The sequence below is a fragment of the Nuphar pumila genome, chromosome 4 (genome assembly GCF_984573655.1).
Source record: "Nuphar pumila chromosome 4, dmNupPumi1.hap1.1, whole genome shotgun sequence".
NCBI classification, from domain to species: domain Eukaryota; kingdom Viridiplantae; phylum Streptophyta; class Magnoliopsida; order Nymphaeales; family Nymphaeaceae; genus Nuphar; species Nuphar pumila.
The window spans coordinates 127,600,609-127,615,456 of record NC_143252.1 but is presented as its reverse complement, the minus strand read 5'-3'; the positions used below and the strand labels follow the sequence as shown (position 1 = coordinate 127,615,456).

General features: G+C 36.1%; 1 protein-coding gene across 3 annotated transcripts in view; it reads left to right on the top strand.

Moving 5' to 3' along the window:
- Positions 1 to 14,848, top strand: part of APC2 (anaphase-promoting complex/cyclosome 2) — a 168,572-nt gene that overhangs the window by 82,125 nt on the left and 71,599 nt on the right. For all 3 annotated transcript variants that reach the window (XR_016431421.1, XM_090003524.1, XM_090003526.1), the window contains 4 exons: positions 3,316 to 3,729; positions 3,886 to 4,087; positions 4,281 to 4,395; positions 4,489 to 4,571. Coding sequence is in view for 2 of the 3 variants with exons in the window: in XM_090003524.1 (XP_089859650.1) it covers positions 3,316 to 3,729; positions 3,886 to 4,087; positions 4,281 to 4,395; positions 4,489 to 4,571 (814 nt within the window). In the remaining variant the exon portion in view is untranslated. The remainder of the gene's footprint in view (positions 1 to 3,315; positions 3,730 to 3,885; positions 4,088 to 4,280; positions 4,396 to 4,488; positions 4,572 to 14,848) is intronic.

Genomic DNA, 14,848 nt, shown 5'->3' with positions numbered 1-14,848 from the left:
GCCCAGATTTTATTTTTATTCTGTTTCTGAATCTGCCCAGCCGACAGTCGACTGGGCCTTGCCAGTCAAGTGACTGCCTAGAAAATCATTTGCCCAGCCGAACTGCAGGTCGGTTGGGGCTTTGTCCTCATTAAACAGTGCCCAGAAATTTTCTGTTTGATGTATATTATTTATTTTTTAATCAGTTTTAAATCTGCCCGGACAGTAGTCTGTTTTTTTTTTGCCTATTGGCTTCTGTTTGATCCTGCTCAGCCGACAGTCGGCTGGGCTTGGCCAGTCAAGTGGTTTCCCAACCGACTTGGCCCACTTTTTTATTTGTGTTGGTGACTTGGCCCAGCCAAACCAGTCGGTTGGGGCTGAGCAACATGCTGCTCTGCCCAGCCGACTGTTTCAGCTGGGACATAGCCACAACCAATCAGTCCATTTTTTTTCTGTGTGCTTATGCCCAGCCGACTGTGGCCGGGCTTTAATAATCAAGTGACTGCCCAACAGACACACGGCTGGGCTCACTGTCTCCTCTTTTCTTTTGAACTAGCCCATACATATAATTTTTTTTTCTTATTTCCATCTATACAACGGAACATGAGAATGAAAACAAAACATAAACAATCCTTCATTTGTCTACATGTATCAAACTGTCTCGTCAGATCTGTCAACCATTGCAGTGGGCAGATCTATCCAGATCTGACAGCACACATGATGGGACAGATCTGTCCATTGTTGCAATGGTCAGATCTGACCGTACATCTCATGGGACAGATCTGACCGGGTGTACGTCTCATATATATATATATATATATATATATATATACACACACACAAAAATGTGTATAAATATATATACATGACATGTATATACATATGCATATAGGTATGTATATATATGAATATATAACCAATATTTCGTTATGTACATATGTATGTATACACCACCTAATAAAAATCGGATTTCACCTTCTTTTCCTTTTCTTTTTCCTCTAAAAACATTACATAAATCTCATCTATACTATTCCTACCCATTCAAATCAAGAGAGAAAACCCGTACCTTGTTTTGAGTTCGAAAAAGACCGGAAAACTGTCGGACCACTGGTGAAAAGGGTGGATTCTCATTTTTTTTCTTCTCCTTTTCTCCTCTCTCTCTCGTTTCCTCTTCCTTTCTTTCTTTCTCTGTTTTTTGAATTTATATATTTAGACCCCCTAGAAGGTGATGCCCCCCCCCCCTTCTAGGGCTTTCTAATAGGGGCTCGAGATAGAGCTTCCCATATGAGAGCCTATCTCCAACTCCCTTTCCTAATCTCTTAAAATTTTCCATGTTGACTTTTTCAACACTTTCCTTATTCCTTAATACTTCTTCATTTTAATTTTATTTTACTTCTTTCTAATTAGCCATTGGGTCCTTCTAGAAACCCTAATCAGCTCACTATCTCATCTAATAAATTTCAGAATATACTAATTTTAATATTAAAATAATTAAATAATAATTATTTATTAAATTTCCAAAAAATTTCAGAGGGTACCTTATCCCTTTGGGAGTCTTTTAAACCTTTCATTTTCTTAATTTAAGCCTGTATTTTAAATTTAAAGCTTTATTTTTGTTGGATTTGGATCCGGATCCAAGATTCAAATCCATATCCAAAATCCATTTGGATCCTAAGATGGACCAAATCGTAATTAATATAGGTTTTGAACTGCGTCCAAATCCATATTAATTTGGATTATATGAATCAGCTTTGGTCCGATCTAATCTAGACCCTGTCCCATCGAGACAAACCTTTTTTGAAAAATGTGATTTTCGGGCCAGCCGCAGCCCAAACTCGGAAAAGTAAAATACTGTTGAACTCAAAATTTCGAGCCGCACCTAACGGTATATAATTCGAATTTCGTCTCCGAAATTCGCCTGAATTTAATCTGAATTTCGCTCGATTTTAAAGGTTAAAAATAAAACTTTTTATCACACATCAATTGGCTCGTTTAGTCTTGTCAATGAGACCTGGGCCAAGCCGAGACTCAATTATCACACCCTAACTTCGAGGGTTCTACCTATATTTCTACAACACTTAGCCAAGTATAAAAACACATGATATTACAGTGGTGATATTCTTTGTTTTGCTCTTCATCTTCAAATTCCTATCTAATGATCCGGGACATAATCTTGGATTCAAGGAATTCTCCTTTACTTTTTTGGCTTCTACATTCTTCTTAACTTAAAATTTAATCTATTCCATACATCTCATTTAGATAAATGAAATCATCAATCCAACCCGGCCAAAGGGACTCACTATTTATAGGGCTAGAAAGATAAATATCGAGCATAGGGAATGGAGAGAGAGGAATTCAAGCCCTTAGTGCAAATAACTCGTACAACAGGTTAGCAATCTGCCACTTTAGTCCACTTAATCATCTCTCCAAGTTGCAAAAAATGAATATTTCATATGTGATGCGACATGTTAAGTAAACATCGATATTCCTTTTCCTTTATTTTTCTTTATTCTAAAGCATAGTCACAAATATCGGTCTCGACTATATCTCAGAGAGGCAAAATCTGGATATTATAGGATTTTCAATAAATCTCAGGAAAATCTCGGTATTGAAAAATAAAATGAAAAAAAAACAGGAAAAAAAAACAGAAAATTTGGATGATCTTCCTTCTTTTGTTCCTTCATCTTTCTTTCCTTTCCTTTACTTCTTCTTTCCTTCCTTCTTTCCTTCTTTCTTTTTTTCCTTTTTTCTTCTCTGCTGCCTTTTCACCTGATACATGGTCAGAAGATTTGAGATCTGACTTATTTATGCGATATTTTCCCTATAAAAAAGTTTTTGAATTTACAGTGACAATATGACAATATTAAAAATTTATTTTCCCTTTGATTCATCTTTATTTTTTATGTACTAGAATGGAAAAAATGTATGTATGTTCCCTCAAGTCCTCAAGCGATAAGCTTTATAAACGCTTCAGCAACAAACAAAAGGAACTATAACTTAACTATATAAATTATTGCACAATAATTTGTTTTTCTATTTCAAAAAGTGTGCACAATGAACATGCCTTCTAAAGAAGGTGTATCAAAGTTTTGTGCCATGAATTAGTCTTTCCTATTCTGCCTTATGTGAGACTATGATATTTGTGTAGTCTGTCACTTCAATATCTTTCATGTTGATGTCTTTATTTTCTTGAATGTATGTGCACCACCACCGGCACTCGTTTGGCAGAGTGTGGCATTGCTCACAAGATGCATCTGTCAGCTCTTTGGTTGATTTTTCTTGATTTGTTCTCCTAAGTTCTTCTGAACAATATTATATTAATGTTGTGTTATATAGCTCTCCTGCGATTGAAGATTTAAAGCAATGTCTGGAAAATACTGGGCAGCATTCAAAGCTCATTGATTCATTTATATCTGCTCTTCGGTACCGGTTGCTTACTGCTGGTGCATCAACAAATGACATATTGCATCAGTATCTTTCTACAATAAAAGCTCTTCGTAGAATAGATCCAACTGGTGTTTTCCTTGAAGCAGTTGGTGAACCAATAAGGGACTATCTAAGAGGCAGAAAGGATACTATAAAATGCATTGTGACTATGCTCACTGCTGGAACTGGGAATGCCAGTGGTTTGGGGGGTGCTGGGGACAGCCTTCTTGAAGAATTGAACAGAAATGCTGATAATTTAGAAATATCTGACCATGACGATACTTTCAATTCAGACGAAAAACAAGCATGGATCAAAGCTCAAAGGTATGGCTCTATCATACTGTTTGTTCTGTCAAACATAGGCTCAAATATCTGTAGGTTCCTGAGCTCTTGTCTCACCCCCATCGCCATTTGATTCAATACAAGCCTTACAGCCTGAAAAGCACTTTTTCTTGCAATTGTTTTTATGCTTTCACTCAGTTGGGAGCCTGATCCCATAGAGGCGGATCCATTGAAGGGTAGCAGAAGTGGAAGGAAGCTTGATATTCTTGGAATGATGGTGAGCATTATTGGTTCAAAAGAGCAGCTTGTGAACCAGTATCGCATCATGCTAGCTGAGAAGCTTCTAAATAAATCTGACTATGACATAGATTCAGAAATTCGCACACTGGAACTCCTGAAGGTTCAAATTTTCATTTGTTGTATCTTTGATAACATTGTTTATGCTGATACCATGTGAAAGCAAAGCATGTTATGTTCTGCACCAAATTTTTAAATTTCGGTTGCTTTGTTGCACGACATATATGAATTTTAAAATACTTGCAGATTTTGTTTATAATGTGATTTTATCAATCATTTTTATTTTACCTTTCTAGATACATTTTGGAGAGAGCAGCATGCAGAGATGCGAGATTATGCTCAATGATCTAATACATTCTAAGAGAACAAATGCCAATATAAAGGCGACCTTAGCACAGTCATCTCAAAAAGGTACTTGTTAAGTCATTCTTCAACATGATAATGGAAAATTATGTTATCATTTAATAATGCTTGCTTCTAAAGCTGTTTTTAGTGGTTCTGTAGGAGAAAATGAACTAGAAACCAAAGTATCAATGGATTTGTTTGATGCAACAATTATATCATCAAATTTTTGGCCTCCTTTCCAGGTAAATATGGATGATTATGACTTTGGAGGAATGGCAGGAGTTGTCTCTATACACCTCTGTCTTCTATATTTGACCGCTTTCTATGATTAATCATGTCAGAGTGCTGTTTATTCCTTTCTTCTGTTAAATCGTATTAAAGATATATTAGTCCATCACTCATTTAATCTACTTGGCCTCCCAAAGGGGATATGTAAGAAGGAATCAGGAACTATTGTTAGGCCCAAATCCACATTATCAAAAACTTTCCCCACCACTAGATCTTTTTTCATGTCACCTGAGGTAGTTCTAGATCCTTATTTGTGATAACGCCAAATCAAAGAATTGCTAATTAAGTGGAATTATATAATCCAAAGCTGGTTGCAGCTGTGTCTGTAAAGTTTACCATAGAAGGGCAATTTGATATCCGTGGCTTCCTAGAACAAAGATGCAAGCTATGTTATTTGAGTTGGCCATGATTTCTATGAAGAGGTTGCCACTATCACTGCTCTTAATCTTTCTTTATGAAGGATTTAAATGAGATATTAATATCAATGATTACGAAGTGCACATTTGCTATCACTAAAGAAAATAGGAAACTAATTGGTCCTAGCCTAATTATGAGGAAATCTTTTTGATACCTACCTTCTATGAGAGAATGTGAACAAGGCTTCTCATAGGATTGGGTGATCGAGGTTCTGATGTGATTTAGTTGACAAGTAGGAGCTACTTGACAAATGAAAGAAAATTAACAGTGGTTCACTATTTTAGCTTTTTCTAATGCTAGGGTCTCTCTCTCTCTCACACTCCATTAGCTGGTGATTAATTCTTTCTCTTCATACTTCAATTGAAAGATACTTTGATTTTTGCTTTTCATTCTGCCATTTTAGATGAATCATTTTCACGTACTGAACTTTTAGTTTTCCATATTAAAATAAATTTAAACCTATTTTGTTTTTACTGGAGATTTCCAGTAAAAACATGAGAAATCTGGAATGTTTGAAAATATCATGAGAAATTCATGTCTGATAAATTGCCATTGAAACGAGAGAGAGAGAGAGAGAGAGAGAGAGAGAGAGAGAGAGAGAGAGAGAGAGAGAGAGAGAGAGAGAGAGTCTCCAGTGCTCCTGGTTCACCTGCTCTCTCATCTCTCTTAACCATTTGATCTAAGTAGATCTGTTAGTTGTGGAGGTCTCAGTTTTTCTAACAGTATATTAAATGGCATCACTTTAAGAAGTAACTTAAAATCTGGGAAACCACTAAAAACTTAAAAGTTGCTTTTGTGCCACATTAATTACTGTTACATGCTCAAATGTAGTTGATCTAACATGGTAACTTCTTTGGACTTAGTAAAAAGACAATGAAAAAGCATTCCAAAATGGCACCACTGATCTCCCCTTCATGATCAGTCACTTTTATATGCCAATCCAACAACTTAAAATAGAGAGTAGGTGCTCAACAAGCACACACACATGCATGCACGCATCGTGCACACACACATGTACTCAAATGTATATGTGTATTGTAATGAAACAAGATAAAGTGCACGGATAGATGCCTCTAAGGGCTACAAGAATACACAAGTGTGCACAAGTACAATAAGCCACTTATGGGCAAGACACAAACTCACAAAGAGTAACACAAGCACAAGCCACCAAAGGGCTAAACAATATAAAAAATAAATATCTTTATTTATCTCTAAATGCTTGAGAAAAACATAAATAACACTATGGGAGAGATCCCATATTTATAGAAGAAAAGGATAGCAAGAGGCTAGTGCAACATGGTTAGAAGTACAAAAATAAAATAAAAAAAAACAAAAAAAGATTTACAAAATTGCACCTAATGGGCAGGTCCTATTACACAATAAAAAAGACAAAATGCCCCTAAAGGACATAATCTATGTCACAGGGATTCGGCCAGACAGGTGCCGCACTCGCGTTGACGCGATGCGACGCGGGTGTGGGTGCGGCACCCGGTGCGGTCAACCCAACCCTGGGTGCGGTCAACTCACCCAGGGTCATTTTGGTTCATTTTTTCCCATTTTTTGAAAGCTGAGCAAAGAAATTCAAAACCCTAAATTGCGGAACCAAATCGCAGAAAAACCCTCAATCTCATAAACCCGAGTAAAGGGAAATCTCAAAAAGCGAAATGAAACAGGAATGGGGTCGGACGAAAACACGCCAAAGAAAAGGAGAAGGATCGAAAACAAAAAAATACCTCGAGTGAGCCTATCGATGCTCATAGACAGCTGATCCTGGCTTCGCCCCACCCTCTATGACCGATCTTCGAAAACCCTAATTAGGGTTTCCAGCATCGACAAGATTCCTCTCCCCAACACCTTGGCACTTTCTCCGACCGCCTCCGTACCCGGGACGTTGCCGGGGATGACCGTATTTTCGGATTCCGTCGACGATTTTTCGGCATCGTCGGTGTGTAGGGTTTCTGAGGAAGGATTTGCGTCCATGGTGGGCAGAGTTTTCCATGGCAGAATCCCTTGGAATATTTGAATTTGCAAGGAAATAAAAAAAAAAATAAAAAAAAAGTGAAAACACCATATTTTTTCGGAAGCACATCAGGTCATGCTGAACATGAGCGTTTTTGCTCATGCTGGCCATCCGATTTGCATTTTAAAAAGCTCAAAAGTTAACAAAACCACGTGGCATTCATCCAAAATGCAAACAGACTGCCACGATCTGCTTCCTATTTTTTCTACGATCAGGGTGAAAATGGGTCGGGTCAGACAAGACAAAAAACCCAAATGATAAAAACGGCTTTAGTTTTCGGTTCTGGATATGAAAATAATTTCAGACTCGTATTGTGTGTCAGGTCGGGGTTTAGTGGGTTGGGTCTTTACCGGTTTCGGTATGAATTGAGTTAGGAAATAAATGCTCAGGTCCGTATCGGTTGGGTAGCAATTGGTTAAGATCTACACTAGTTTCGAATTTGGGTTGGGGTTCATATCTTGGCCTCCACCAACCCATGGGTCTATAACAATTAGGTAAGATCTAACCAGTTCAATTTGTCGCTTTAGATTGGATATACTTGAGTTTTGAGTCCAAACTTCAAAGTGATGTCTGGACCATAAGATTGGGTCTCAGTTCTTGAATTCGAATTTGGCTTGAGGATATCTGGTTGTCTCCAAGGCTTTGGGGATATAAGTGGACCGGAATCAGTTATGCGTGGTGATTACCAAACATAAATTGGATAAAATATAACCAAAATTTCAGAACCAGTTAGGGAGAGGTTCAAATCCAGATCCAGTTAACTTTTTAGAGGGGACGTGAACAGGTCTGATCAGATTAGGGGCGCAAACATATTGGCTTTGATTGGAACTCCAATCCGAATCACACTTTATTTCCAGAGACGGGTTTTTAAAATAAGATCCGAAGGGGTGTCCCGGGACTCGCACCGGGGGACCCCCCGGACCCCCCTTATATATATATATATATATATATATATATATATATATATATATATATATTTTGCCGCAACCCCACACCCATGTGACATAGACGGGGACCCACGTGGCCCTCTTGTTCACCCACGCAGGGGAACCCCCCCCCCCCCCCCCCCCTTCTCTCTCTCTCTATATATATATATTTACATTTTTGCCCTTGCCGCACCCCCGCACCCGAGTTTTTTGGAAGTGCCACATCCCCGCACCCGCACCCATGTGACATAGGGCACAACCTATTACATGCATGACATAAGAATAAAAAATACATATATACATATACATATACATATACATATACATATACATATACATATACATATACATATACATATACATATCATATACATATACATATACATATACACATAATGTATATATATGTACATATCTATCATACAAATTAACACTCTCTCAAACTTACATAACTGAAAGCTTGTCTAGTAGGAAGTGAAACCGTGGTGACAGAAGTGCCTTGGTGAAGAAATCAATCAACTGATATTCTGAAGTGACATAAGGCAGAGTAAGTCTTCTTAAACAATCCTTCACTTCTATAGTGACAATCCATTTTGAATGTTTAGTCTTTTCGTGAAATGTACGGTTGCCAGCTATGTATATTGCACACTTGTTGTCACAACATAGTCTTTAGGGTATTTGCAAGTAAACCCCCATGTCTTTAAGTAACCTTCTCAGCCTGACAATCTTTGATATTGTGGTAACCATAGCACAATATTCAACTTCAGTAGATGACAAGGATACTTTTTGTTGCCTTTTGCACTTTCAAGATACTAGAAAATCACCTAAAAAAACACAAAAACTGATAGTTGAGCATGTGTCATTAGGATCTCCTCTCAAATCTGAATCAGAGTAAGTAATTAATTCAAGTGAGGAGGAAGATAACAAAAGACCCTTAGAAACATAATTTTGTAAATATTTAATGATTTTCATCACAATACTCATGTGAACTGTGGTAAGTGAGTGCAGTATGAATTGCATTAGCTATATCAGGTCGGGTGATTGTCAAATAAGTCAATGATCTAATCATCTGGCAATATGGAGTGGGATCTTCCAGAGGTGATCTGTCATCTTTCTTCATCTTGGCATTGATTACTTTTGGAGTATCCTCCCTCATCTCATTAGTAATCCTGGACCTGTCAATAATTTCAATAACAAACTTGGTTTGGATTAGCAAATATCCTCGTGGAGAATGAGTCATCTCAATTCCTAGGAAGAATCTAAGAAATCCAAGGTCAATTATCTCAACATGTTTCTTAAGAATATTTTTAATATGGTTAACTCCCTGTTTGTCTCCACCAGTAATGATCATGTCATCAACACAACGAAGCAAAATAATGATACCTGTATCATATTTCTTAATAAACATAACAGTGTCAGTATAACAAGAATTAAATCCAAGTGTAATTATTACAGAGCTAAATCTATCATACTAGACCTTAGGAGCCTGTTTTAACCCATATAAGACTTAAATGAAGTACCTTTCTAGATGAAATCTCATATCTAGGAGGTGAATCCATATAAACTTCTTCTTTTAGTTCCCAATTTAAAAAAGCATTCTTTACATCAATTTGATAATTGACCCAACCCTTGATAGCAGCTACAACTATAAGAGTTCTAACGGAGGTCATCGTGGCTTCAAGTGCAATAGTTTAATCATAATCTATACCATACTCTTGGGAATAGCCTTTAGCTACTAATCTTGTTTTATATCTTTCTAAAGTCTGGTGACTTTTGGTTTTGACTTTGTAGACCCATCTATAGCCTATGGTTTTCTTTCATTTGGGTAAATCTTTTATCTCACAGGTCTTAGATTTCCCAAATACCTCTAATTCGTCATTCATAGCTCCTATCTATTCACAATACTTTTTGGCTTGGTTATAGGTGGTTGGTTCAAAATATGACAAGATCTTAGCTAGATAAGCTGTATATTGGGGAGAGAATGATTCATATGATACAAATCTATTAGGAAGTCTAGAGATTCTTTTAGATCTTCTTAGGTCATTTGATTGTTGTCTTTCTAGGTTGGAGTATTGTGTAGGGCAGTAGGCTGCCTATCATTTTCACACTTACTATATTGAACTACTGGGTTCAGTTAGGTCAATATTTTTACCATCCTGGATAAGGAGTTGTGGTTCTTTATTAACAATGTCATCAAACACACATTCATCGCTACTCTTAGGCAACAATTCTAACAAGAATGAGTATTCGGTAGCTTTCTTAGGCACATTTTTATCAAAAAAAACTTTTCTTTTGTATAAAATAAACGTTTCTTGAGGCATAAAGTTTCTTATTTTTGAAATCATAACATCTAAATCCTTTCTGATTTTCACCGTACCCAAGAAATACATATGATATGGCTTTTGGTGAAAGTTTGTCATTTTTGTTGGTAAGAATTGTTAAGTTGTGCTATATATATGTGTATATGATCATATATGTATATACAGTGTATGATATTCATATCATTGTAATAGGTAATACCTAATAGGGGTATTTCAGTCTTTTCATGTATAGGTTGTTCTCACTAGGGGCACTAGTGTCTATATTTTTTGTTTTCTTTATTTTTTCCTGTTTTGTAAATTCCTGTTTTTGTAATGGGCAATATTGTCATTGCCCAAATATAGCTGTTGGGATGCTCCCAGCTGCTATATTGGCTCTCCTTTGTGTATATATAGGGGTGCTTCCTTTTAGACGGGTATTGCTTTCTCAGGCAACCAGTCTCTCAATAATATTCATTATTTTTTCTTGTGATTCAAGCCCATAAGTGGCTTATGTGTATGAGTTTTATATTGACCCATAAGTGGTCATCATGTTCTTGTAAGCCCATAAGAGGCATCTATTTGAATTTTTTGCTCTTTCATTACATGGTATCTGAACCTTGGTGCTCCTAGATTACTCTTTGTATTTGAAGATAGTTTGGTGGGTTGTGAAGATTGTAGGAGCATCGGTTCGTTGGCTCGGAAAGCGTGCCATCAACCATCTCCATCTCTTTCTCTTCTCCTACAACGTACGGGCGTTCGCGGTGAAAATAATATTATTAGGGAAAAAATTGTAGCATTTGGTTGATGGTTCCACTTCGGAACCTCAACCTACTCTTACCAAAGTTGTTGTGGGAGAAGTTGGAACATCGAAAGAAGAGACCTTAAAAGGAAATGATTGAGATAAAGTTCTCTTGGATTACAAAAGTAGCTATAAAGCATGGAAATAAGCTATGCTAAAGTGCTCTCGCTCTTCATGGGAAGCATGTGTGAGGAGCCATGTGAGAACATCTTGGAATTTGCTGATAATATCTGGTTGCCATATGATGCAGTACCCGATTCCAATAGATTGAGAACGAATGCCGTGATCATCGTTGTCTCCATCTTAGTTCCATTAGCCTTAGTTTTTTGTGCCTGCTGCATATTTTGCTCAAAGAGGAAAAACGTGAGGCATAATAGAAGTCAAGATCGAGGCAGTGAGTGCGCGCATCCTGACAAACACAAAAACCTTCAATCTTTTCCTTCTTTTTCCTTTTCCCCACAACTTTTGCAATGATTGATGATAAATATTTCTCCAGGTCATCAAGGTATTGATAGCAATGAGTCACTGGTTTTTGAATTTAGCAGCATTAGAGCTGCCACCAGAAACTTTTCAGAGCTAAATATGATAGGGAAAGTGTAAAGAATCTCACAAATAATCAAGTTTATAAAAACTTGACAAGAACATTTACTCATCAAATGCACTAAGGCGTAAATATCACAAAGTGCACCAAGGCACAAAACACATGAAATACCGAATATTATTGAGAGAAAAACCTCACTTGAAAGATGCTTTACAATGGTAAAATAGTCCCTTATTTATAGACTTGAAAGAGGGCTATAGCCTTGGGAACGGCCCAACGGCTGGTCAAACAGTCAAATGTTGACTATTGACTTTGACTAAAAAACAAAAAAGACAAAAATAAAATAAGAAATATAAAAATACATATTACAAAATTGTATTTCATACGTATATACTTTAAATACATATATATATATATATATTCATACATATATATACTCTTGTATTACGAAGAGTATATATATACATATATATTCAAGTATATACATATATATGTGACTTTCTAACCGTCTCCCTCAAACTTATGGTACAATCACCAGAAGTTTGTCAAGTAGAAAATTGAATCTTGGTGAGCACAGTGCCTTGGTGAAGAAATCAACAAGTTGATATTCCGATGTCACACAAGGAAGGTCAATAGTCTTCTTTAAGTATTCTTCACGAACGAATTGGCAGTCAATTTCTATATGCTTAGTCCTTTCATGAAACGTATGATTTCAAGCAATGTATATAGAGCTCTTGTTGTCACAACATAATCTTGTAGGATTCCGAAGATGAACTCCCATATTTGAAATTAGTTGTTTGAGTCAGACAATTTTCATGGTAGTAGTCGCCATTGCTCTATACTCAGCTTTCGTAGATGATAGTGACACTTTTTGTTGTTTCTTGCACTTCTATGAAATCAAAGAATCACCTAAAAACACACAAAAACCAGTTGTTGAGCGCCTGTGATTTGGATTACCTCTCCAATCAGCATCTGAGTATGTAATAAGTTCTAATGAGAAAGAAGAGGATAAAAATACTTCCTTATTTATTGTGCCTCTGATGCATTTGATAATTCTCATGACTGCACCCATATGAGCTGATGTTGAAGCATGCTGAAATTGACTAGCTATATGTACAACATGAGCTATGTCAGGTCTTGTAATACTTAGATACATAAGAGATCCCACGAGTTGTTTGAAGGGAGTTGGGTTTGTTAGAACTTGAGTTCTCACCTGTGCTGATCTGCAATGGAGAAAAAATAGCAGAAGAAGAAGATGCTGAAGTAGAGGAAGGAGATGCTGAGAGGTTTTGGGCTGCACAGGTTCACGCTTTCATCAATCGTGCGTGACCTGATGATACTTCATATTTATATATTAGGTTACAAAACAATTTGATTATGGACATATCTGTCCTACAACAAAACATAAAATTACACGTGTGTCCCAGTAAACACGTCAATCACGCAAATCCCAGTTTGGGTCTGGATCAGACCCAAACTAAATTCACGACACTTAATAGGGTTGTCCAAAGGAACTCCATCATCAGCCCGCATCTTCATTCTGACAATCTCTGGAGTGTCAACAACTTTGTCATCTGATAATCCTCACCTGTCAATGATATCTAAAGCAAATTTTGTTTGTGACAATATATATCCTTTGTTAGAATAAGGTACTTCTATCCCATGAAAGTATGTTAGGAACCCAAGATCAATCATTTCAAAAGAGTTTTTCAAAAACTATTTTACTTTTTTAATTCCTTCATTGTCACTTCCTGTAATCAACATGTCATCAACATATAAAAGTAAAATTATAATACCCGGGGAAGAGTTCTTAATAAATAAAGCTGTCGGTATAACATGGTTTAAAACCATATTTTGTAATAACATTGTTGAATATGTCAAACCAAGCTTTAGGTGCTTCTTTGAGTCTATACAATGCCTTTTTTTAATTTAAGATCTTTACCTGTAGGAACTATCAATCCAGGTGAAACATCCATGTATACTTTTTCATTGAGTTTGCCATTTAAAAAGGCATTTTTAACATCCATTTGGAATATATTCTAATTTTTAATAGCTGCAATAGCTACAAGAATTAAAACAGTTGTCATCGTGGCAACAAGAGCAAATGTTTCTTCGTAATCTACTCCATATTCTTGAGAATAACCTTTGGCAACTAACCTGACTTTATGTTTTTCCAAAGATCCATCGCTTTTTGTCTTGACTTTGAAAACCCATCTACAACCTATGGTTTTATTTCTGATTGGTAGACTTAGAATTTCCCAAGTGTTGGCTTCTTCAAGAGCATCTAATTCTATATGCATGGCTTTTACCCATTCAGGTGGGTTTTTGGCTTCATTATAAGAGGAGGGTTCAAAATATGAATGAATAGCTATAAGACATGCTCTATATTTAGGAGAGAATGAATCATAAGAAACAAATCTATTTGGAATCCTTGAGGTTCATTCAGATATGCGAATGATGATTTGTTCAGAGGAAATTTTTAATGCTTCATGATTATGTTGATTTACACTTTCATCAGATATATTTCTATTTATTCTAGTGTATACTATTGGTTCAACTGTTGTTCTATTTTCAATAGAGGGTTCTACATAAGTATCTTCATCATTAGACAATAGTTTAAATAAGAAAGAATAGTCAGAATTTGTCTCGAGACATATTTCCTTCAAATCCACATTCATTTTCAACAAAGTTAACATTTTTTGAGACAAGGAGTTTATCATTTTTTATATTATAACATTTAAACCCTTTTTGTGTTTCGGAGTAACCAATGAAAGCACAGGAGATAGCCTTACTCTTTTATCATTTAAGGCATAACATTTGCAACCAAAGATTCTCAATTTTTGATAGTCAGGTTGGTATTTGAATAAATTTTCAAAGGGAATTTCATTGGTTAAAGTTTTTGAAGGCATCCTATTTATGAGATATACCAAGGTTAATGCAGCTTTAGCCCAAAGATTTTTAGGAACATTCTTAGCAAATTGTAGTTTCCATAATATGTCTATGTTTTCTTTTAGAAATCTCGTTTTGTTGTGGAGTTCTAGGACACGATCTTTGATGCAAAATTCCTTCATTTTCTAAGAATTGTTTAAAATCATTTGACAAATATTCTCCCCCAAAGTCTGTTCTTAAGATTTTGATATTGCTTTCAAATTGATTTTTAATCATGTTATGGGAAATTTTGAAGGTTCTAAATACATCAGATTTAAACTTAAGAAAATAAATCCAACA